At 45.4% G+C, this 24,132-nt stretch overlaps 1 protein-coding gene across 3 annotated transcripts in view; it reads left to right on the top strand.

Annotated features, from left to right (window-relative positions):
- TBC1D15 (TBC1 domain family member 15) overlaps positions 1-24,132 on the top strand; it is a 611,295-nt gene that overhangs the window by 295,803 nt on the left and 291,360 nt on the right. For all 3 annotated transcript variants that reach the window (XM_085653851.1, XM_085653849.1, XM_085653850.1), the window contains one exon: positions 12,110-12,213. In XM_085653851.1, the coding sequence (XP_085509977.1) occupies positions 12,110-12,213 (104 nt within the window). The remainder of the gene's footprint in view (positions 1-12,109; positions 12,214-24,132) is intronic.

The raw sequence follows: 24,132 nt of genomic DNA, 5'->3' as shown, positions 1-24,132 counted from the left end.
CCTCAGTTTAGGCCTCAGCCTTGTCCAAGCTAGGGAGTATACCCCTCAGGCCATCCAAATCTCTACAAGCTGGGATTGGGTCAAATCATCCCATAGTACCTCAGGAATGTGAACTGATTTTCAAGTGTCACTGTTGGCTTTTATTATTTATTGAGAGCACTGTATTTATTGTATTAATCCTATTTATTACCTCACAGTATTTATTGCCTCACAGTATTTATTGCCTCACAGTATTTATTACCTCACAGTATTTATTGTTTCACAGTATTTATTGTCGCACAGTATTTATTGTCTCGCAGTATTTATTGCCTCATAATATTTAATTGCCTTTCATGTAATGCACTTATATTTATGCCTTGATTATTTATGATCTACCTTATTTATTGAATCGTTAAGATAGTATTTATTTGACTTACCCTACCACAGGAAAAGCCTTGTGTACTGTGATTGTATTATTATTTATTTAATCAGCAACTAAGAGAAAAGAAGATAGAGATATATTTTCAGTATAATTTTTAAGGTGTAGTGTCGTTTTTGGAACGGATGCACGCATGGTTATTGTGTGGGTATGACGTATGCTTAGACCGGTGCCTGATCCCTGACCACTCGAGCCAAGCTACCACAGTGTATGTCTGGGAGAGCACCACCACCCTTCCGGTGTGGGAGTGGTTTTCTAACATAATTGGTGTTCAGTGGTGGGATAGAGCTGTGCCTACGTATACTCGACAATAACTGTGGGTAGTCCATAGGCCTACACCGGGAGTTTTCTCCAAGCGGCCTTCCTAATTGTGAGTTTTTGTTTTTTCCAAATTTACTCTGGTGGTGGGAGGAGGTATTATAAAAGGTACCCCCCTGCATAGCTTCTGCAAATACCTGTCGTCTGTTCTGAGTGGGCAAAATGGAGTTTGTGCTAGAAGACCTGGAAACCTATACTGTGGCCCAACTCAGGGAGTTTTGTCAGCGGGAGGGGGTGTATTGTCCCCCAGGAGCAAAGAAGGGTGCACTCCAAACCAGCTTGAGGGCTTGGGGGGAGGCACGACGAGAAAGCAAGGCTGAGGAGGAGGACAGGGATAGAGAGCCCGACAGTGAGGGAGCTGGTTTGTACCAACCTGAGGTGGGGAACCTGTTAGCAGGGCCCAGGACACTTTCTAGGAAGGGCAGCAGTGCCTCTAGCGGTGGCTTGTCTGAAGTGGAGTTAACAGACCGGAGGGAGAAAAGACAGCTCACATGGGACTTAGCAAGGCTGGAGAAAGAGAAGGAGGAACAGAGGATGGCTCATGAGCCAAGGCTGAAAGAGATAGATCTTCAGATCCTAAGAGTCGGGGCACACCCTATTCCTAATGGTGGCAGCGAAGAAAGAGAGTTCACCAGGGAACCCAAACCCTATTTGCCGAAAGACCTAGTGGCTAGCTATGGTGTGGGCGACGATATTGCCAAGTGGCTAGCGGCCTATGAGGTCTCATTAAGGGCCCATGGGGTTCCAGAGAAGTACTGGGGAGGGGGATTGTACAGGTACATGCCTCCAGCTGGTAGGGATGCATTATTGGCCCTAGAGCAGGATGAGCAGACCCACTACCCCACCATGAAAGTGGCGCTCATACGAAAGTTTGGACTAACACCCGAGAAATACAGACAGAAGTTCCGGGGTAGCCACAAACTGGGCACACAGAATTGGGTGGACTTCCTGGATTATGCAAAGAAGGCATTAGAGGGTTGGATTCAGGGCAGTGAAGTGAGGAACTACGAGGGGTTGTTTGATTTAGTACTGAAGGAACACCTGCTCGACAAATGTTTCCCTGAACTGCGTCAACACCTGGTGGATAGCAAGCTGACCAATCCCCGGAAGCTTGCTGAGGAGGCGGACATTTGGGCTAGTACCCGGGTGTCCACAAGGGGGACTGGAGGGGATACTCAAAAGGCCGGACAGGGCGCCCCCCAGAAGAAAGAGGGAGGGGAAAAGAAAAAGGAGTTCTCCAAAGGCCCCCAAAATAATTTCCAAGGTAAGGGAACAGGATTCACCCCTAGGGCTAACCCACCCAGAAACCCTAATCCTGGCCAGAGTCAGCAGCCAAGGGTTGTCCATTGCTTCGAGTGCGGTGGCGTTGGACACTATAAGGGAGATGCGAAGTGCCCAAAACGACCACCCCCTCCCATTGGAGGACAGGCCCCCGGAGTAGCTAGTGTAGTGCTCGGGGAGGAGATGCCTTTAATTAAGGGAAGGGAGTGGGCAGGTGTCACTTTAGTGTCCCTGGGAGAACGGGAGATGGTTCCTAAGATCCAGGTGCCCGCAAATACCGCAAAGTATGGGCAGTGGGTCACCATCAACGGCCAAAGAGGGGAGGCTCTGAGAGACACAGGAGCCAGTATGACTATGGTACGTAGCCAACTGGTGTCTCCAGAGCAGGTAATTCCCGATGTACTCCACTCAACCGCGATGGCTGACGGCAGAACAGGCCACTATCCAGTGGCCGAGGTTCCCTTTGAATGGGAGGGGGTTGCAGGTTCACTTCGAGTTGCCGTAAGCCCTGCCGTGCCAGTCGATTGTCTACTGGGGAATGACATGGAGCACAATGCTTGGAAGGAGGTGGAATACCGGACTCATACTGAGATGCTGGGTACACCTGACTGGGCCTGTGTGAGCACAGGGTCCGCGACTACCCGGAGAGGGAGTTCGTTTCGGCTGGAGCCTGGAACAAAGGCCCAGCCAGCTGCCAGTCAAGGGAAGAACCGAGGACAGGAGGAGCCTGCCTCGGCGTCCGCCCCCCGTAGGACGGATAGGCCACCGGAGGTGGTGGACCAGGAGTCTGCGGTGGGGGATGTCACCGAACTGGAGGACCTACCCATCCCGGCCGAGTGGCACGTGGAGGGAGGCCCGTCCAGGGAGGAATTCTGCCAGGGCCAGGAGGAGTGCCCTACCCTTGAGGGACTGAGGCGACAGGCCGAAGCCCAGGCAGCAGGGAACGTTGAAGGGAACTACAGTGTTTACTGGGAGGATGGCCTCCTCTACAGTGAACCCAAGGCACCCCTACATGGATCGTCACGAGCCTTGGTAGTTCCTCAACGTTATCGAGCCTTCCTTCTGGAGTTGGCTCACGAGATCCCATTGGCAGGACACCTGGGGCAAGACAAGACCTTCGCCCGTCTTGTCCCCCACTTTTATTGGCCTCAAATGAAAGTGTCGTCCGATACCTACTGCCGGACATGTGTGTCTTGCCAAGCCAGTGGGAAAACAGGGGTGAAGCTGAAAGCTCCCCTGGAACCACTTCCTGTCGTTAGCACCCCCTTTGAAAGGGTGGGCATCGACATTGTGGGTCCATTAGATCCGCCTACGTCAGCTGGTCACAGGTTTATCCTGGTTCTGGTGGATCATGCCACACGGTACCCAGAGGCAATACCTCTGAGGACCATTACAGCACCTGTTGTGGCTAGGGCCCTGATGGGAATCTTTACCCGAGTGGGTTTTCCCAAGGAAGTTGTGTCCGACAGGGGGACCAACTTCATGTCAGCGTACATGCGGGCCATGTGGAAGGAGTGTGGAGTGACCTACCGGTTCACAACTCCTTACCACCCCCAGACCAATGGTCTGGTGGAGAGGTTTAACAAAACCTTGAAAGGCATGATCAGAAGTCTGCCTGAAAGCCTGCGGAGGAAATGGGACGTCCTCCTACCCTGTCTATTGTTTTCCTACAGGGAAGTGCCACAGAAGGGAGTGGGCTTCAGCCCCTTCGAGCTTTTGTATGGGCACCCTGTGCGTGGACCTCTCAGCCTGGTGAGAGACGGATGGGAAAGAACTCCCAGAAAGCTTCCCCAGGATGTGGTGAGCTACATGCTGGCCTTCCGGAGCCAAATGGCTAAGTTGTGGAAGCAAGCTTCTGACAACTTGGAGGCCAGCCAAGCAGTAATGAAGGCGTGGTATGACCACAACGCTCACCCGGTGGAGTTGGAGCCTGGCCAGAAGGTGTGGGTGATCGAACCAGGAGAGCTTAGCGCCCTCCAGGATCGCTGGTCAGGACCCTTTGAGGTATTGGAGAAGAAGGGTAAGGCTACCTACTTGGTGGATCTTAAGACCCCTAGTCAGCCCCTACGGGTGCTGCATGCCAACCGCCTCAAACCCCACCACGAGAGGCCCGAAGTCATTTTGATGATGGTGACTGACGGAGCGGAGGACGCGGAAAGCGAGCCTCTCCCCGATTTGTTTGCGTCTCAAGAGAAGGATGGGTCAGTGGAGGGAGTGATCCTCTCCCCATCTCTAACTCCTGAACAGCAGGAGGACTGACGCCAGGTCCTGGGACAGTACTCTTCGTTGTTCTCCCTTGTTCCGGGTAGGACTCACCTGTGCGTCCATGACGTGGACACAGGAGACAGCCCACCTGTGAAGTCCAAGATCTACCGGATGTCAGACAAGGTGAAGGCCAGCATTAACAGTGAAGTCACTAAGATGCTGGAGCTAGGAGTGATCGAACCTTCTAGCAGCCCCTGGTCCAGTCCGGTGGTGTTAGTACCAAAAGCCGCACCACCGGGTGGCCAACCGGAACTGAGGTTCTGTGTGGACTACCGGGGACTGAATTCAGTAACCAAAACTGATCCTCATCCGATCCCTAGGGCGGATGAATTGATTGACCGGCTGGGAGCTGCCCAATATCTAAGTACCTTTGACCTTACTTCTGGGTACTGGCAGATCTCTTTGACTGATGGAGCAAGGGAAAGGTCAGCCTTCTCCACGCCCAATGGCCACTACCAGTTCTGTGTGATGCCCTTTGGGCTCAAGAACGCACCTGCCACGTTTCAGCGCCTGGTAAACCAGATCCTCACCGGAATGGAGAGTTTCTCTGCTGCTTATCTGGATGACATAGCCGTCTTCAGTAACAGCTGGGAGGATCACTTGCGTCACCTGCAAGCTGTTCTCCAGGCCCTGAGACAAGCTGGATTGACGATCAAGGCCAGCAAGTGCCAGATCGGGCAGGGGTCGGTAGTGTACCTTGGACACTTGGTGGGTAGGGGAGCGGTGCAACCCCTCCAGGCGAAGATCGAGGCCATCATGGCCTGGGAACCCCCAAGACTCAGACTGAGGTCCGAGCATTTTTGGGCCTCACCGGATACTACCGCCGCTTCGTGAAGGGGTACGGCACCATCGTGGCCCCCCTCACGGAGCCTACGTCCAAGGAGCAACCTCTACGGGTAGTCTGGACGGAGGCTTGTCAGCAGGCCTTCGTCAAGGTGAAGCAAGCCATGTGCGAGGCCCCGGTCTTAAGGGCCCCAGACTTTTCCAAGAAGTTCATTGTCCAGACAGATGCATCAGAACATGGCATTGGGGCAGTATTATCGCAACTCAATGAAGAGGGTCTGGATCAACCCGTGGTCTTCCTATCCCGGAGACTACTTCCCAGGGAACAGAAGTGGAGTGCAATAGAGCGTGAAGCCTTTGCAGTGGTATGGGCTCTGAAGAAGTTGCGGCCATACCTGTTTGGCTCGCACTTCCTAGTTCAGACCGACCACAGACCCCTTCGTTGGCTGATGCAGATGAAGGGGGAGAATCCCAAGTTGTTGAGGTGGTCTATCTCCCTACAGGGAATGGACTTTCAGGTGGAACATCGGCCTGGAGTGGACCACGCCAATGCAGACGGTCTCTCAAGGTATTTCCGCCTTAGTGATGAGAACTCCCAAGGGGTTGGGTAGCTCTCCCCACTTTCAGCTGGGGGGGGACGCGTGTTAGACCTGTCAGCCCTTTGGGTGGTCCCTCCTCATCATTATTTATTTTGTCCCACTTTTGCCTCAAACCCTGTTTGAATTTTTCCTTTTTGGGAACCACCAGACTTTTTAGTGTTGATGCAGATTCAGGGAGCCATTTTATCTACCCCTGGAACTTCTGTCTGAGGGCCTGAAACACAAAATGGTGGCCACCCATTGTCACCTGTGACATCACTGGAACCTACCAGCACCTTCCAGAACATTCCAGAACCCTGTGACAGTGTGAGGCAGGTTTAGAATGTTGGGAAGCTAAGTCAGGGTTGGCAGTTGGAGCTGGCAGTTGGCACCTGACTGGTGAAGAGAGAGGAGCACAGAACTGAAGGAGGAAGGAGTGAGGCAGCAGGGGTGGAAACTTGTGCCTGGAGTGGGGTCCATAAACCCACCCTTGATACTAGTCCCTACTGACTGAGCCCAGCCTAGAGCCCTGTGTGGGAGAAAGCAAGAAAAACCATCTTAAGGACCTGGACAGTAGGAACAGGCCTTAAAAGTAAAGAACAGCAAGTTCCTGACCTGGTTACTGGTAACTTCTTGAAGTCCGACGTCGAGAAGCCTGGAGACCTGGAGCCCGAGGTGGAGAAGCGGCGCTGACTGGAAAGCAGACGTCGTACCCGGAGCCGCCAGAGGTCGAGAGAGGGCGCCGACGGAGGTCGTGGAGAGTACCAGAGGTCGAGGAGGAAGTCACCCGAGGTCGAGTGTGCGGCGTCGACGGGGGAGTGAAGTCCGCCCTCCGGAGTCGCCGGAGACCGAGGTGAAGCGTGCCGGAGGTCGGGAGTGGAGATCGCACTCCGGAGTCGCCGGAACCTGAGGAGACTCGTGCCGGAGGTCGGGAGTGGAGATCGCACTCCGGAGCCGCCGGAAGTCGACATCGAGCCAAGGCCGCCCGACGTCATCGAACCGGAGCCGCCCGAAGTCGACATCGAGCCAAGACTGCCCGACGTCATCGAACCGGAGGTCGACATCGAGCCGAGGCCGCCGACATCGAACCGGAACCGCCTACCGGCGTCGTCAAGAACTGTCATTGCGCCGAGGCCGCTGACATCGAACCGGAACCGCCTCACGGCGTCGACACGACTCCAGCGGCGTCGGAACTTCATAAAAAGGGCAGTAAGTGGAATAGAGGGCGCCTAAGGCCCTGTGAAGCCCTAAGAGACCATCCTAGAGGCTAGAGAGGTGCTGGAACCAGTTTAATAGTGCCAGGGGTGAGCTGAGACTAATACAGAGGGGTTGTGTAGTGTGGGAGAGCCAGATCTCTAGATTCCCCCTTGATCTACCTCAGTTTAGGCCTCAGCCTTGTCCAAGCCAGGGAGTATACCCCTCAGGCCATCCAAATCTCTACAAGCTGGGATTGGGTCAAATCATCCCATAGTACCTCAGGAATGTGAACTGATTTTCAAGTGTCACTGTTGGCTTTTATTATTTATTGAGAGCACTGTATTTATTGTATTAATCCTATTTATTACCTCACAGTATTTATTGCCTCACAGTATTTATTGTTTCACAGTATTTATTGTCGCACAGTATTTGTCTCGCAGTATTTATTGCCTCATAATATTTAATTGCCTTTCATGTAATGTACTTATATTTATGCCTTGATTATTTATGATCTACGTTATTTATTGAATCGTTAAGATAGTATTTATTTGACTTACCCTACCACAGGAAAAGCCTTGTGTACTGTGATTGTATTATTATTTATTTAATCAGCAACTAAGAGAAAAGAAGATAGAGATATATTTTCAGTATAATTTTTAAGGTGTAGTGTCGTTTTTGGAACGGATGCACGCATGGTTATTGTGTGGGTATGACGTATGCTTAGCACGGTGCCTGATCCCTGACCACTCGAGCCAAGCTACCACAGTGTATGTCTGGGAGAGCACCACCACCCTTCCGGTGTGGGAGTGGTTTTCTAACAAGGAGGAATTCCGTTTTTAGGGCGTTTAGTTTGAGGTGGTTGGAGGTTAGTGTAAGAAACTGGCTCTATATATACTACACCAAAATGAGGTATAGTGTGTATAGAGTCCAAGTGTCCCCAGAGCTAGGCAGAGGTTAAAGTTAGATAGAACCTTACTCTCTAATAGTGGTAGCTTGTTCGAGCAGTAAGGCAGTATCAGAGGACAGTGTTAAGCATTTGATGTACCCACTCAGTCAGCAAATGAATTCACACACTCAAGAACTGAACTCTAGGCCAATTGTTGTATAAAAATATACTTTTGTTTATTTTTAGAACCAAGCAGACCTGGTACAGGTAAGCATTAAATACGTTTCAGTAATAAGTTACTGGATATAGGACAGTTTGAAAATACAATAGAAATTGTACTTTGTTTGATTTACAGGGGAGCTGTAGTATGCAACACTTAGCAAATACAGTACATTGGAATGAATAGGCTTTTTCAGTAGATTGCAGGTAAGTTACTTTTTACGTTACTTTTCTAACTCAGTGCTTGATACCTAGATTCAGCACTGGGACATTTCCGAGAAACAGGTAAGTAATTACGTTTTGGTTATTCGCATGATTTTTAAAGAATATTTTCAGTATTCAAAACTCCACACTTAGATACTTTTTGGAGAATCAGGGGGTCTCCCAGGGTCAGTGATGCACTGTTGCACCCTCAGCGGCACTAGGGCGGCCGAGTGCTGAGTGTTGAGGCCCAATGTTATCCAGTGGGGGATAGGGGGCCTCCGGTTGGTGGCTGCTGGCAAGCAGGCCACTGGGTTGTGGGAGCACAGCTCCTAGGGTTCAGCTCAGGGCAAGTTGGGGACCAAAGTAGCATCAAAGGTGCACCCTCAGCGGCACTAGGGCGGCCGGGTGCAGGGTGCTTATTTGAGGTTGGGTGCCCTGTTGTTTTCAATGGAGAACCTCCGGGACAAAGAAACACTGCAGGCTCGGGGACGAGGATCTTCTGGGTGCGGCCACCACTTGGAGGGGTAAGTTGGGATGTCGTGGATTGGTTAGGCACCGTTGGTTTGGGCACACAAGGCCGTGGGGCGTCTGGTGCAGGGGTTCCTTGTGACGTCGCATTTTCTTACCCGCTCTGGTCGCAGTAGGGGGGTCCTCTGGGTTGAGGCTGCAGGATCGCCGGGGGGGACCTCCTTGTGGTGTGTTTCCACTCAAGCTCGGGCCGGGTTTGGCGGGTGCAGAGTGGGCTGGATTCGCGGTCTCTGGCTGGCACCAGAAGCTGCAGTTTAAACACGTCCGGTGTTCACGGGAGAAACAGTCTGGGAAGTGAAGGCAGGCAGGGCCTCCGGGGTTTGTGAGGTTGCTTGCTGCTGGACACGCCGGGATTTCGAAGGAGCAGGTTCAAGGGGAGACCGGGCTGGGGCCAAGTCAGTGGGCGTCGTCCTCTTGTTAGCTCTGCATGGCTCTTCGTCCTTCTTCTTCTCTTCTTGTAGGTAGGCTGGATCTGCCTTCTTGGTCCAGGCTGCCCCCTAAATACTGTATTTAGGGAGCGTTTTAGGGGTCTTGAGGTCAGTAGCCAATGGACTACTGACCTTAGGGTGACTACACCCTACGTGGGGGAGTGAGCACAATCCCTAGTCCTGATTGGGGATTGCCTGCCATCTGCAAGATGGTGAGCACTGGAGAGTGGGCTTCACCTTGTCTCCCCCACCTGAGGGGTGAAGTTGGCAGAGGTGGTTACACCTCCTGGGCTGGCTAGTTTTTCCTGCCCGTCTTCCCGCCGAAAGGGAGGGGAGATAGGAAGGGGGCCTACTCCTGATGGCAGGAGAGGCTGAGGGTCGCATTACAAAGGCTGCTAGGCCTTTGAAGCTCCCCTGCCACAGATGGCTCTTCCTGGCCTGGGGCAGGTCAAGTACCTTATTGCGGCTGCATCCGATGGTCACGGTGACACCGGAGGATTTCACAACCACCCTGGTTTTAACTTGTTCTTACTTGCCTTTTTTGTAGCAAAGTTCATCTGTACGATGTGCTCCAGGGAAATCCCTTTAGCAGACTCTGGCTAATTCAACAATTCACATCGTAGGTGAGGCGGGCCTCTCAACATGGCCCTTCCATTCAATCCTTTTCCGTGATGAGTGCTTCAGCTGGCAGGCGCTCCTTTTTCACCTCGAAACGCGTCATGCTGTTTTGCCTGGAATAAAAGATTTGAAAGTATGCTGGTGTGGCCGGTTTCACGCTGCAAGAGTTTGCGCGTGTGTTTTGTTGATTGATATATATATATAACTGTTTTTACATCACAAAGTCCATAATGCGTCAGCACACAAGGATGCAGTTAAAAAAAACCATTTCATTCCAGTAGTTTGTGGTGCAATATGATAGCATGCAATACGTTTCTGTCTAACCCAGAGTGCTCAGTGTTGTAAATGGTGAACGGTTTCGCACAGTCCTCTATAAAAAAAGAAAATATACTACATCTCAAAATCACATGCAGGATGGAAATATATACATATAAAACCGAAAAAGGTAACCTTGTAATTAATTTTAAGACTGTGTTCACCTAAAAAAGCATTTGCTACACTGTCATTAAATTAAAATATATTAAATGTTTCACTGATTAAGATCATCATAGCCTGAAAAGAAATTCTAAGGGATTGCACAATTACTAACCTGCTGCAGTATGGGAAACTTAGTTCAAGCCACTGTATTGCCAATTTAACGCAGTTATTTCATAATCTGGTCAAAAAGCGAATCAACAGCTTTGCTCCTATTGAGCGAGTGATGCACTATATTAATGTGGGGCTATTTATTTGAGTGCCTATGCCTACCTGCGAAATATAGCCCAAGTGGGCATATTGACGAGGGTGATTTTACGATAAATGATACCCATAAAATTTGGCCCACCCCAAAATGAGCAGCGGGATTATTCCTAACCCTATTTTAATAAGAGTTTAATATTAGCCAACAATGTAGCTTATAATTTATATGAACACTACAGTTAATTTGTGCAATATCAGGTTGCAAGTCGCTTATGTTTTTGGTGTATCGGAAAAGAGGTGCAACCATACCTAAAATATCTGATTATGGCTTGCATGCGATAAAAGTGTTAAAAAGAATTAGCCATGTGTGACTATAGCTCATGTGAGCTATCCTCCTAATTATCAAGGGAAAATTGAATAACTTCAATTTGGAATTTCGTTGTTGCGATACCAAGACATCACACATTGGAAGTACACCTGACTGACTCCCACGAACCTTCCTCCAAGATTGATGTATATAAAACTAATTTTGTGACTACTTATCCTAATAGGTGTTAAAAGTTGGCTATTGGGCAATGAAAATCTGTAGCAGTAACTTTCTAGCAGATATATTAAAAATGAGCCCTTTTGTTACAGAATCATATCTTGGCTTTTATCATAATGATATTCAAATTCCATTATATATCCACATGTTTATGCACATTAATATATATATCTAAATTGAGATCCCTGGGCATTTGGTCTCTCATGAGCTAACATATTCAGACTCTAGTTTTCACAGTTTTAGTCTTCTGTTAACGCCTCTGATGTTAATGGGTACCATGTCTATACCAAAGTAATATAGCAATCTGCATTGTCATTATGTTCTTGGTTGAAATGGCGTGCTACAGGAATATTGCTTTATTGTTGGTTGTTGTACGTTTATGCTGCAAGATACTTTCTTTCACTGGTCCATTTGTGCTGTCAGTATGTCAGAAATGAGACAGTGCACTGTTTCCGAACATTACTGTTCTTGCATACCTTGCATACCTTGCATCGCTTGCAGGTCTAAAAACCTTTCGGTGTATTCAGTCTTCTTGATGTTTGCTATTCAGATGACTATGGACTAGTTCATCTCTCGAAGAGTGTGCTTTCTGTAAGTTATGTTAGCCCTTGTGCTCACTAAGGTTCTCATCACATTTTCACCCTATTATATGTTCCAATGTTTATCTATTAGTCTTCTAATCTAATACCAAATTATAGTCCATCATGACCCTGATTGCTTCAGGAGTTTGTTCTTGATCCTTCTATTGTGTGACTAGGAAGTTTTTACGTTCAACTTTTTTTAATATATATTTTTCTAATAGCATGACATTCCAAAATTTTCTCGTTGTTTTTTGGGGAAACCTACCACAGCAAGACATTTTGCAGTCTTTTTCAACATATTGTCTGAAAAAGAATCTGCAAAGGAAACATGCTATTATTTTCCTTCAACAAAATCTGTGTTGATGAATTTTCCCCATCACAAAAAAGAATCCTCTCAGACATTTAAATATTTGCAAGTGTTTCGAAAGAATGTCTGCACATTTGCTAAAGCATGTATGCAATTTTGAACACCTATAATCAGACTCTAATTCCGATTGCAGGGTTCTGTATTTCACTTTTAAAGAGGCATATCCATCATTAATCGTTCAATAACTTGTCATTTTTTCCATCTTTTCACTTTCAGGGTGTATGCCACGCACTGAGAAAAGAAGTATGGAAGTTTCTTTTGAATTATTTTCCATGGAACAGTACGAAAGAGGAAAGGATCAACATACAGAAAACAAAGACGTATGTTTATAAAAATATTTTCCCCACACACAGCCATTTTGGATGATAAATTATGTTTTAAACGTTGCCTTTCACTCCTACTTCGCAGCTTGTCCTTAACACAAAGATGTTTTAGGAATCCTAGTGAAATATCCGATATAGCACTATTATGCATATGCGCCTGAGTCTTTCTCTGCTGCTGCTTTCCTGGAATATTTCTTTCGGTGAACAACGCTTTCCACAAATCTTTTCCCCCGCAGGGAATCACAACGCGGTCATTACAACAACCGCGTTGTGATTACGCATACAATTACTCCGCAAGTCGGAACAACGACTTGCAGAGGGGGGAGGAGGTGTTGGATTTAAAATCCAACACCTTCCCTATTGTCCGCACAGACTGGAGTTGGAATAGTAAATTCTACTATTCCAACATCCAGCGCCCCCCCTCCGCAAGTCGTTGTTCCGACTTGCGGAGTTATGGTATGCGGGATCACAACGCGGTCGTTGTAACGACCGCGTTGTGATTACCTGCGGGGAAAAGAATGTGGGATAACAACACACATTCTAATCAGAGACAAAATTTAGCTAGGACGCATTAAATCATGAACAGATACCCAGTGACCTATGCAACCCTGCCTTGGCTTATCCATGCCCTCCATACCTGCTACAAGCTTCCGGATCTTCACTCTATTTTCCATATGGAGTCCTCCTCTTCCTCAGCTCTTGTACTATCTGGCCCTTCAGTACCCATACCAGGACATACTGTCTCTTCCTCTGTCTTGTGTCTCAGAACCTCAACTGCCAGCGTTCATCCTGGTTTTTCCATCTTTTGCCAGGTTATTTTTTAATCTCTTTCTAGGTGAATGTTGTTCATTACTGTCTGAGGTGCCTATCACACTTCACCTGATAACGTGCGGGCCTTGCTCACCTGGTCCTGTGGTGCAGATTGCATTCTTACATCGGGCTTGACAAGTACCTTTTAGAGGCCATATGTCCGGGATGATCCTTTCGCACTGAGGCCTACCTTTGCTCCTTGCAACATTTTGTACATAATGACGCCGGTCCTGTAGGCATATATACAATAGTTTTGTGTCTTGAGGTGATTACAGGCCCTTTAAATTGATCACAAGGGCCTGTGGTATCTAGTTGTTTTATGAATATTTTCTTTTAGGGTCGTGTTATAGGTTCCTCCTTAAGTACATCGCCAGTGTTTTTGTGTTACTATAGGTTTGTCTGTAAAGGTGCCACTGGCTGAAATGGCCACTGAGATGGTGGTCCTCGCTGATTTTCAGGATTTTTAAATGGGAGTGTTTTTTTGCTTTGCGTATATTGCCTAATGTTGGCCTAATTTCTGAGCTCAGTGTAATGTGTTCTTTGAGAAACGTATGTTGGGAATTTTTCTTATCCCAAAATGCCCTTGCATTTCTATTTTACATGTCTGACATATATACCACTCATGATGCACTCAGTGAGGCAGCCTCTGGTTCTTCAATGGAAATTAGCCGCATAACAATACAGACTGTTGGTCTCATTCACAGTGCCCCAGATTTGGGGAGGCAATACGTTGTCTATAGGTACTGATACCGCACAGTGCTCCTCGGTGCCACATCACCTCTTTATTACTATATCTTCAGGTCGGAATTGGGATAACTTGGTAATGCCACATAGTTTTTCTCGTTATGAGCTGTAAAAGTTTGTGTATTATCCCCACACAAGTTCAATTGGAAAACTGCACAAACTGCCAGGTGTGAAATATCCACACATTTTGTAATCCTGAACTAGGCAAACCTCCTGTTGTGCTTGAATCGGCAATTAAAAGTGCACTCCCACTGATGCCCTAGTTTTGTTAGAATAAATTGCTCAGCGGCAGGTTTCTGCAAGGAGCAATACTGACTTTTTTTCTCTCCAAATGAGTTAGTATTACAACCCAGAAATCCTCTTTTTGTCTGCGATCTCCATCATCTTTGTATATGCACTCTAGCAGCAGGGACTGTCTAACAATCTCTCTCACCTCCAGTCTCTAACTATAGAACCCTGATGAAAAACAATGATGAATTGTTAGTGCACAGAGGACACCCACTTGCTTTACTAAGTATTCATAATGTTCCCCCAAGTATCCAATATGATTGCGATTGGCCGTTCTCCCCAATACCATTTTTAGCCCAAACCTGAACAATATAATAGAACCCTTAAATATCTCCATCTCAAAACTCGATCTATACAGAAAATCTCTCTTGGTCATCACCTTACAGCCTCCAACAGGATCCCAGGTTGAGTTACTTATGACCATATTAGTTCCATTCTAAAATGTTCTACTAATTCACATAACTGCAGAACTCCCAGTGTGCTACTGTGCTACATATATCTCTTATACCGTGCATTTCACTCTTCATCCTCCAAATGTCTTACTCCAGGGCTAATTTAACATCTGGGCCTAAGAGCTTAATAAGGCGGAAACCTGTGGCCTCCTAGAAGCATGTACTTCTCTGAACTTTATTCAGGTGGTTACAGACTCCACACATGTGACAGGCATGATTTTGACCTGTTTTATTCCACATCCAATCTGATTAAATTTGATTACGTCCCTTTGATTGACCACTTTGCTTTTTTTTTGGGCCTACCACCAGTCACAGATTTTTCCATCACCCTTGCTTCACCCATACATTGAGCCTGGTCTAAGATATCCAGCTTTGATCTTTCGAACGTTGTTGCTAGACATGCACTCATTTTTTACGTCCACTCCCAACATCCTTTGCTTCAATTCTTGGGCCACTTCTGCCCTCAATCGGCTGTTGCTCTTCCTCGATTATCCCTTGGCACTTAGAAAATCTAGTTATTCTGAAAAACCAAAAGCAGAGTGCATTTGGCTAAAAGACTACTCAGATTACTCAAAAAAGTATAAGAATGCCATGAAAGAATTCAAGGCTGAAATCAGGAGAGTGCAAGCAGACTTTTTCTACACTCAGATTTCAAAAAGCAAAAATATCATCATGAGATCGTCTGTATTGTTAAAGACCTGAATCCCTCTTGCACCCTTATTCCACCCTTATTGGGATTTAGTCTGGCCTCCCTGCAGACCTGCCCTGCCAACATTTTTAGATATGTCCACTCTTCCTCTTCTCCTGTTGTGAAAGAATTATCATGTTCTCAACCTAGTAACTGATGTTTCAGCTTTTCTGTTGAACTTGAAAAAGATTTTCTCCTTTATAACAATTGCCCTCCCTGAAACTGCTAGAGTCCCTTGATTGCAGTTCTGTGACACTGAAAACCACTGCATTGTATGACTCTTCCCTATCCAGTTCAAGACCCCCAAGGTTTTGGCTACACATCCCAAACCAATCACAGGCAGGCTATCCAATAGCATTCAAATCTCTCTAACATTTTTGATCATTCAGCACTTTTGAAAATCAGGTGTGCTCAAAAGCCTTGACCGTACCAGTAGAGTTCTGTTTAGCTTGTACGTTGACAGTCCTCATTCATAGTCTGGATATTGCAATAATTTAAAATGTGTTAAATCATTGCACTCATAACTCCTCTGTTAAAGATATTAACTCTAAACCTGCTGGATCTTGCAAACTACACACCCATCAGAAAGCCCCCTTCTTTATTTAAATAATGAAGGTTTGGGTTACTTTCAGGCGCCAATAGTTTGTACAGTCTAGCAGTGCTCTCCTTGCTCAATGATTGCCTTTCCTATCAATAGTCTGTTGTACAGTGGATCACACCTCTTTTGCAGCACGTGGAATAATGAGTGGCAACGTCTGGCACACCTATTCAATGATGCCAATGATTCCTCTCAAATCAATCATCAAATTAGAATGGCTCTCGTGTTCCTCCGGGTTGTTTATTGTCCTCTGCTTTTCAACATCTACATGAGAGCACTTGCCCATGTTACTATCAACACTACTGACACTTAAAACTAAACCTGCATGATTTCCAATGCCACATCTGCTCAGGTAACTGTACAGAACAGGGAAACATTATCACTTCTTGTATGAAACAAATTCACAAATGAATGAAGGCTAAATATCTGTTTTAGATGGATTCTTCTGACTGCTGATGCCTAACCTTGTGAATAGCCCCGCTTACAGGTCTGGACCCAGAGATTTTTTTAAACAATTCTCCTGTACGCTTTCATTGGGTTGCTCTGCATTGACTGTCCAGTCCCGGGAGTGACGCTGAAGCCACATATAACCAACTCCTTTGCACGCTGATGTCCGTTCATTTCTTTCTGCGCCTTCTGAAGTGGATCTGGAACGTGCGACCGAGTTTTCTGTCACTAGGCACAGCATTTTTGACCAAAAAGGTTAACTTTCAAAGTGTGCAAGGGACATTCCTTCTCCTAAAACTACAGTTTTCAATTCCGGCAAAGACTGACATAAGCAGTTGTCAGTGATGGACCTACACCAGGTATGTCTGTGATGTCTAGGTTCTCCACATGACTTGAAGTTATGCTAACAGTGCACTAGGCTGAACCCGAAGGCCATTTAGGACCACAAGGCCCGACTGTCACTGAACATTGCCGGAAAGTGCGAAAGGGCAGGTCTCACTTGAAGTTGCAAAGGCTGTCTCTGTCTCGATGCTGCTCACAAGAGAATAGGTCCTCTTCCCACTCCAAGTCATCAAGTTAGTCGAAGACCAGAAAGAAGCATAAGATGTCGAAATGAGACTCCTGCCTCTTGTTAAGAGAAGTCACCCCTACATCATGGGACTTGAAGGTCCTGGTCCCAGCACGTCCCGATCCAACCTGAATAACTGGGTCTCTTGACACCACCTGCAATATGTTAGAGCCTTCAAAGAGGCCATGTTGTATATATTCGACCTGTTACTGTCTCACTCTGGCTCACATACGGGTACCAAGGATCCAAGGAGGCCTCCAGTACATTCCACGATGGAAGATCCATCCCCGATCCCATCTGTACCTCTTGACCCTGTTCTGGGGCTGATACCTGTCCCAACTTCTCACGCAGCCCAGAGATACTCACTGGTTCCCTGTGTGTCAATGCCAACAAAGTTGCTACAGACTGTGGAGAAAGAACCAATTGTCCTGAGACTGAAGTGAATCCATTACAACCTTGATCTAAGTTGTGCCCATCTTGACCTCAGATACAACCCACTCAGCCACATTCGAACTTTTTTATTCACCCTTCCTCATGTGGCACCTACATCTCAGTGATTTCCAGAGGACTACTTGTCCATTTTACAGAGGGAATTCTAGGCTTACTTGGACAAGGGGGCCATTGAGAGGATGCTGGCATCAGAATAGGGACTAGATGCTACTCCTGTTGTTACATGTTACAGAAGAGGGAAAGGAAGCTTTGTTCAATTTTAGTTCTTCGCCCTCTGAAATTCTTCCTCCAAAAAGGATATCTTCATGGTGCGCACCCTGTCCTAAATACTGTCTGCCCTGGATCAAGGCCACTGGATGGTGGTGTTGCATTTGTAGACTGTATATTTCCACCACCCCATAGACGTTACCTGCAGTTCAGAGTAGAATTCAAGCATTTTCAATACTCTGTCCTCTTTCGGCCTCACCAGAGCCCCTGAGGTTTTCACGAAAGTGAGGGTGTTGGTTGTTGCACATCTTCGGACGTTGGGAATTCCTTGTCATCTCTTTCCTCAGCAACTGACTATTAAAGGCAGGCTCACCTCAGACAGATGTGGACTGCCTCTAGACAACGGCAAACCTCCTGATATATTTAGGGTTCTTGATCAATATGGCAAATTCACACATGACCCCTTTGCAGATGCCACCCTCCATCAGAGCCTTTCTGGATATTGTGTAGTTTTGAGCCTTCACGCCACCTCAGCGAGTCCAGGACATTTGGGCTATTATCATAATGTTTCAACCTTTGACCTGGTTCTCGGTAAGAGCGCTTTGAGATTTCTTGGTCTCCTGCAGCATGCTGGTGGACCCCCCCCTGGGGGCACATGTGAACTTGGCTGTGAGATCTGAAGTTTCAGTGGGGCTCTGCAGCAATGGAACCTGTCAGATTGGACTATACATTTATAACTTTAGCTGACTTCCAGAAGATACAAGACGTTTGCATAATACCGATACCTGAAAGTGACATAATCCACAGCATATAATCTTATGAAATTATATCGAAGTGTTCATCGAGGACAAAGAATTCTCTCTCTACCAATGCAAGGACTGGTTAAGACTACTGTTAAAGGTGATTTGTAGGTTCTTTCAGCCTTTCTGTGGTTAACTGATCAGCCATCATTATTCGAATCACCTGTTGTAATGTGTCTCTTGTAGGGGTTAACCCACGTTTCCACCCATTTAGGACCTTAATTTGGTCCTTACATTCATGATGTATACAGATTTGAGCAGATGCATATCTGCTCTCTGTGTCTTCTAACTTTGAAGACAGTTTTCCTCATAGTAATAATGTCAGCTCGTCAATGAGTTGCAAGCCCTGTGTGTACAGCAACCATCCACCACCTTTCCTGACAAACTGATGCTTCGGAACAAGGCGGCATTCCTACAAAGAAAAAATTACCAAAAGATATGGTGCCATTTCACATTGAACTGTTTATAACCCTTCCGGTGATCTTTGTTCCACCTCATCCATCCAAGGAGAAATAGAGACTACACTGCATGGATCCCAAAAGAGCCTTCACGTTTTACATTAGCACCAAAGAACAGCCGGTGGATGATAAACTCTTTGTGGTGTTTGCAGGAGTAGTGAAGGGTAAATCAGTGTAGAAAAGAACGATCTCTAAATGGATAATCTTCTGATTAAAGCTCTGCTATGCACTCGTCACAAAGCAGTCTCCAGAGGGCTTAAGGGCTCATTCCAACAGGGCCAATGCTGCCACCACTCAATTCTCAAATACATTGATTGGTGGAATGCGTGAATTAATCTTGGCCACTGGTAATTACTCTGGCCGCATCCCAGTGCATTGTTTTTTTGCACAACATGCCACCTCAGTTTGGACGCAGCCATATTCAAATCATCCTTGACCCTGCTCCGATAGGAATAGTCCAACCCGAACTGCCAGGCCAGGGCCTTCGTGAACCAGAACGCATCCAACCGAAGGCTGGTTTCGCCCTAATTGAGGCTCTTCATTCAGATGTAGCTTGGTTCCACTGGCACAGTGAGCAGGGGACCCATGTCTTGGCATACGCATCGCACTTAGGTGTCACACTGAAGTGTTCAAAAAGTGATGGGTGTTAACCTTGAATTAATCTCAGCCACTAGCATTACTCGGGCACCATCCCAGTCTATCATTATTTTTCACACAGTTCCACCTCAGATTGGTTCCAGCCAGAAGAGCCTACTCACTAGGAGCAGGGTCAATTCACTACCAAAAGAAAGTGTGCTCTTTTAACACACAGATTAAAGGTTGAAATTAAAAATGTGCTAAAGAGTTTGCCTGCAGAATAAGTGACCAGGAATGCTGCAGATAAAGAAGGAGGAGAGAGAAATGAAATAGAAGAATATGCCTCTGTGACCAAAATGTTTAACGGGTTCAGTCCCCAAAGGAACTTGCTTTCTAAAATACAAACATTCTTACAAATACCACTGCAGCCTGGTTAATTAGGGTATGCATTAGGGGGTGCACTTGAATCATCATCTTCCACATACAATTGCCATTACCTCAGAAAGGAGATGAGATTAGTTTATTGAAAAAAGTAAGATGATGATATAGGAGAAGTGATTGTCTCTGTGAACTAGATCAACGCTACCTGGCTTACCCTTTTAGTTTGCTTTTAGTATGTTGATGCATTATAATTGAATAACTGTCCACTGAGTACAGTGCAGAGTTGTGCTGTGCTGTGTTGTGCATTGGTGTGGGGCTTGTTTTACCAGTTTGACTGCACCAACTTAGGTCATGTCCCCCAAAAATCTGAGATCACTTGGCCAAGAAAAGCCTCAGCCTTGTCCTCTGAAGGAGCCTTGCTGTGTGTTGACTTGGCCCATGCCCAAGTAAAAACAGCTGAAGTTTGCTCCGAATTGTGTGGTTTTGTTTTGCAGCACAAGATCTGTTAGTTCATTTCCAAGAATAAGAAAAAGAGGATTGTTCTTCGCTGTTGTTTTCACACCGAAATTTCGTTACTAAACATTTTTAAACAGCTGAGAGCTCCCAGTCTTTAAAAAGTTCAAATGTGAAAACAAATTAGACCTATTAAATCCTCACAAAGTTTTATTCACCCACTGACAAGTCATTAGATAGTTGCAAAAATCTTAATATGAATGGCAAGAATCGTCCCTTTAGGTACTTGTCTTGCTTTGTGTCTTGTAGTAAAAGCCATATTTCTCATATTTGTAAGAACATTAAAGTTTGAAGGAAGGCAGGACGTTTCTTGATGATGTGTGGTTGGGAATGAGAATGATGAGCATAATGATTATATGTATTTAGTAACCGGAAAATAATAATCTGCACCTTATTATAATGTGGGGATTAATGGAGCGGACTTGAATCATTGTAGATTCTTGTTCTACATATATGTCAATTTGCGAAACGAACTGAGGAAGTCTTAATTTGAAAATGGTTGCTTATGACCAAAAAAAGGGCGAGGTGGTTGGGGAGTTTGCTATGATGAGACTAAAGCAAAATGAAGCCAAAGGTGTGGCGTATATGGCTAAAGAAGAGTTGCTATGTAGAAGTGACCAGAGGGCTTTGAACATTACCTTAGATCCTAATAGCCCAGATATGGTGTTGAGTGGCAATGAGCCTGTGTGAAATATAGAGATAAGTGAATATTCACCTAACAGGTGAGTGATTGCATTCCATGAACTGTTTACTGAATGGTTGGGTACACTGCAACAAGATTGTATTAAAGAAGGCAGCACAACTTATACCCAACGAAGTGCAAAGAGAGAGCCTCTAGGTTTGAATGATGACCTCAAGAAGGAACTAAACAGTCATTCCTCTTGACCTAACCTCAGCATACCATCAGTTTGCGCTTCACAGGCAGTCAATAACTTTTGACCTTTTGTGATGCCAGTGGGTGATTTCAGGTATAAAGAGACAGCTATTATTAATTGAAAATTATCTATTCACATTGCAGAATTAACACCTTTGAATAAAATGGTACGAGTATCATCTTTTCATAATTGTTCAACTCCACTGGTATTATTCAGCTATTTCCAAAAATGAATTCTCAGACCAAACCGGTTTCTGCAAATGGGGAACTTCTGCTTCATCTGCAGAAAGGTCTAATCTTCTTGATCTCCGCATTCACATGACACATTCTTTTGAACAAAGTTAGATTGTGGTAAAAGCAAACTCTCATAATTTACAGTGGATCTTCTGTAGAAGTTAGCAAAGCCCAAAAGGCTCTGAATGCCATTCACACTTGGGAACTCGCCACATACTTGAATATCTTGTACCATATATTTATTTAATTATGTGCCATGTTACAGAGCATAAACAAGACTCATCGTGGTAGAAGAGTGCTTTCCTTGAGAGAAAGGGGAATACATAAATATATATGTACGGCAGTGGTTCCCAAACTGTGCGCCGTGAATCCCTGGGGAACCATCAAACTAGTCAGGGGAGCCGCACACCAAGCACTTAATATTGAAGGGTCTGTTGGCTTTAGTTAAACTAATTAGACTGAAATGCATGATGTTGATGATTTGTAAGTGACATGCTCAAAGCTGTAAACATTGTGCTTAATTGATGGCATGTCGAGGGAGAGGACCTCCATGTTTCACTGAATCCCCACGTTTCAGCGCTCCCAAAGTAAGCGGAAGATGCCTGATTTATTTTGTTAGACTCGCTAATAGTTACGTTTTTTCCCAAATGCATTTTATACCAATGCAAGTGGTCAGGAAAGTACAGTTGTTCTGTCTATTAAACACACTAAGTGTTATTAAGTATTGACATTTGTACTTGAATCAAAGGTACTTCCAGTACACATTTCTTTCAGAAAACACACATTTCGAGACAGGCCTGCTCTCGCCTTGAGCACAGGGAAGGAAAACACCATAAATGGCATAATGCCAACATTTGGAAGCTAGAAAGAGGGACATTTACAACAAAATCGGGGGTATTTATTCTCCTTGCATTGATTTGGAGGCAATTTTAAGGCGGAGACAGCAGAAATAAAACTGTATGTAGTTTATAAAATTGTGAGTCACCCTGCTGAGACAGGTGTGTTGGCACATATGACATGGGTAGAAATGGAAGAGCATGTAAATATTCTTCAAGCGCATAAGTACTTTGGCACTGGGGCCTACATGCCGCCTTAGTAATACGAAACACCCTGCGTATACGATTATAATAACTTCATCAGCTTCATCCCAATTATTTTCAGGGAGAAAAACTCCCGAGGCCAGGCTTACATCCTCCCCACCTTCCAAAAAAAGTAACAGTGGGCAGCCACGGGCAATGGCCAATGGATCAAGGGAGCCGTGGGTCAAAAATGTTTGGGAACCACTGATGTACGGGCATAAGACTAATAACATCTATTAAGCTCGATTGCACACTGCAGATTTGGCAGTGAGATTTTAAAAATAGACACAGTCATATGACTGTGGAATAAAATAAGGGACTTGTTGACCCTCTATTTAGTCTAAAATCTTACATAGAATCTGTAGGTTGTAACCTGCTTCCTTAAGGTCATTTTGGTAATCCAATAAGCATCACGTTGTGAACTAGACTTGCCAGTTAAAATATGCTTCTTGCCTCTATGGGCAGTCGTTACAGGTATTACGGATCTGATCTCCTTTATTCTGATATTAGCCTGGCTGCAATTTCGTGGACTGTTTTAGAGGGGCACTATGAATTTTGGGTATGCCTTCCAGCAAGGAGCTAATATATATATATATATTGAAAAAACCATAGGTTTCACACATGTTCTAGTTAGCTGGACATTTCACTCGTAAAAAACCAATCAAATTCCCCCGTTATAGTTACTTCAGCTAACTATAATTCGCGCCCCCGCAATCCACTGCTGATGACGTCACATATTACATCACTCATGACATCACTGATGACATCTCAAATGACATCACTGGTGACATCACTGATGACATCATCCATTGAGTATGTGTTTCTGAACAATTTTAATATGTTTAATATATATAGGGAAAGGCCTGTTGAAGAATGAGTGGGTGTACAAGTGTGTAAATGGATGATTTTCTGTGGTGCGTAACTAACTCTATAAGTGAGTCATTAAATGTATCTTACTGCAGACTAGTGACTAAACTGTGTAAATGTCTGTATGTTTCTGTATGTTGGTGTATAAATGGCTGCATGGTTTTGTGAATACCTATATGAGTGTCTATATGAGTTATTGGTTCCTGAGTGTTTGTGTGCATAGATGTGTGAGTGGGTGATTCTATGGGTGAATGGTTTTAAGAGTGCATCTGTGATGGACTGTATGGTTGAGTGAGTGTATGTATGGGTGTGTTAGGGATTGAAAGTATATCTCAGTGGTACATTTGTGACTAACTACATATGTGAAAGGCAGTATATGTGCGTGTAAGGATATATAAGTGGGTAGATGTGAGTGTGTGTGATTGTGAGTGACTGTATGGATGAGTGTGTGCTTGCATCAATGATTCTATAAGAACGTAAGAATGTGATACTATTTTTATGAGTAAGTGAACTTGAGTGTGTATAACCACATAGGTGAGTAAATGGGAGTGTGATTATTTGCATGACTGAGTAGGTGTGAGAGTACCTCTATGGATGATTGGTAGTGTGTGAGTGTCTATATAGGTGTATAAATGCATATGATAGTTTTGTATGTTGTGACTGTAAGTATGAGTGACTGTACAGGTGAATGAGTGGAGGTGTATGTAGACCTAAGAGTTAATAAGTGGCTATGTAGTTATTGGTATTGCAGTATGTATGGTTTTGAGAATGGAACTCTTAAATTTTGAGTCAGTGTATCAAAGGTTATATTAGGGTGTGAGAAGATGTGGTAATTTATCACATGGATGACGCCATCAGTGATGTCATCAGTGATGTCATTTG

The sequence above is a fragment of the Triturus cristatus genome, chromosome 4_1 (assembly GCF_964204655.1).
Source record: "Triturus cristatus chromosome 4_1, aTriCri1.1, whole genome shotgun sequence".
NCBI classification, from domain to species: Eukaryota; Metazoa; Chordata; class Amphibia; order Caudata; family Salamandridae; genus Triturus; species Triturus cristatus.
The sequence above is the reverse complement of the archived record's forward strand: the minus strand, read 5'-3'. Positions and strand labels throughout refer to the sequence as shown.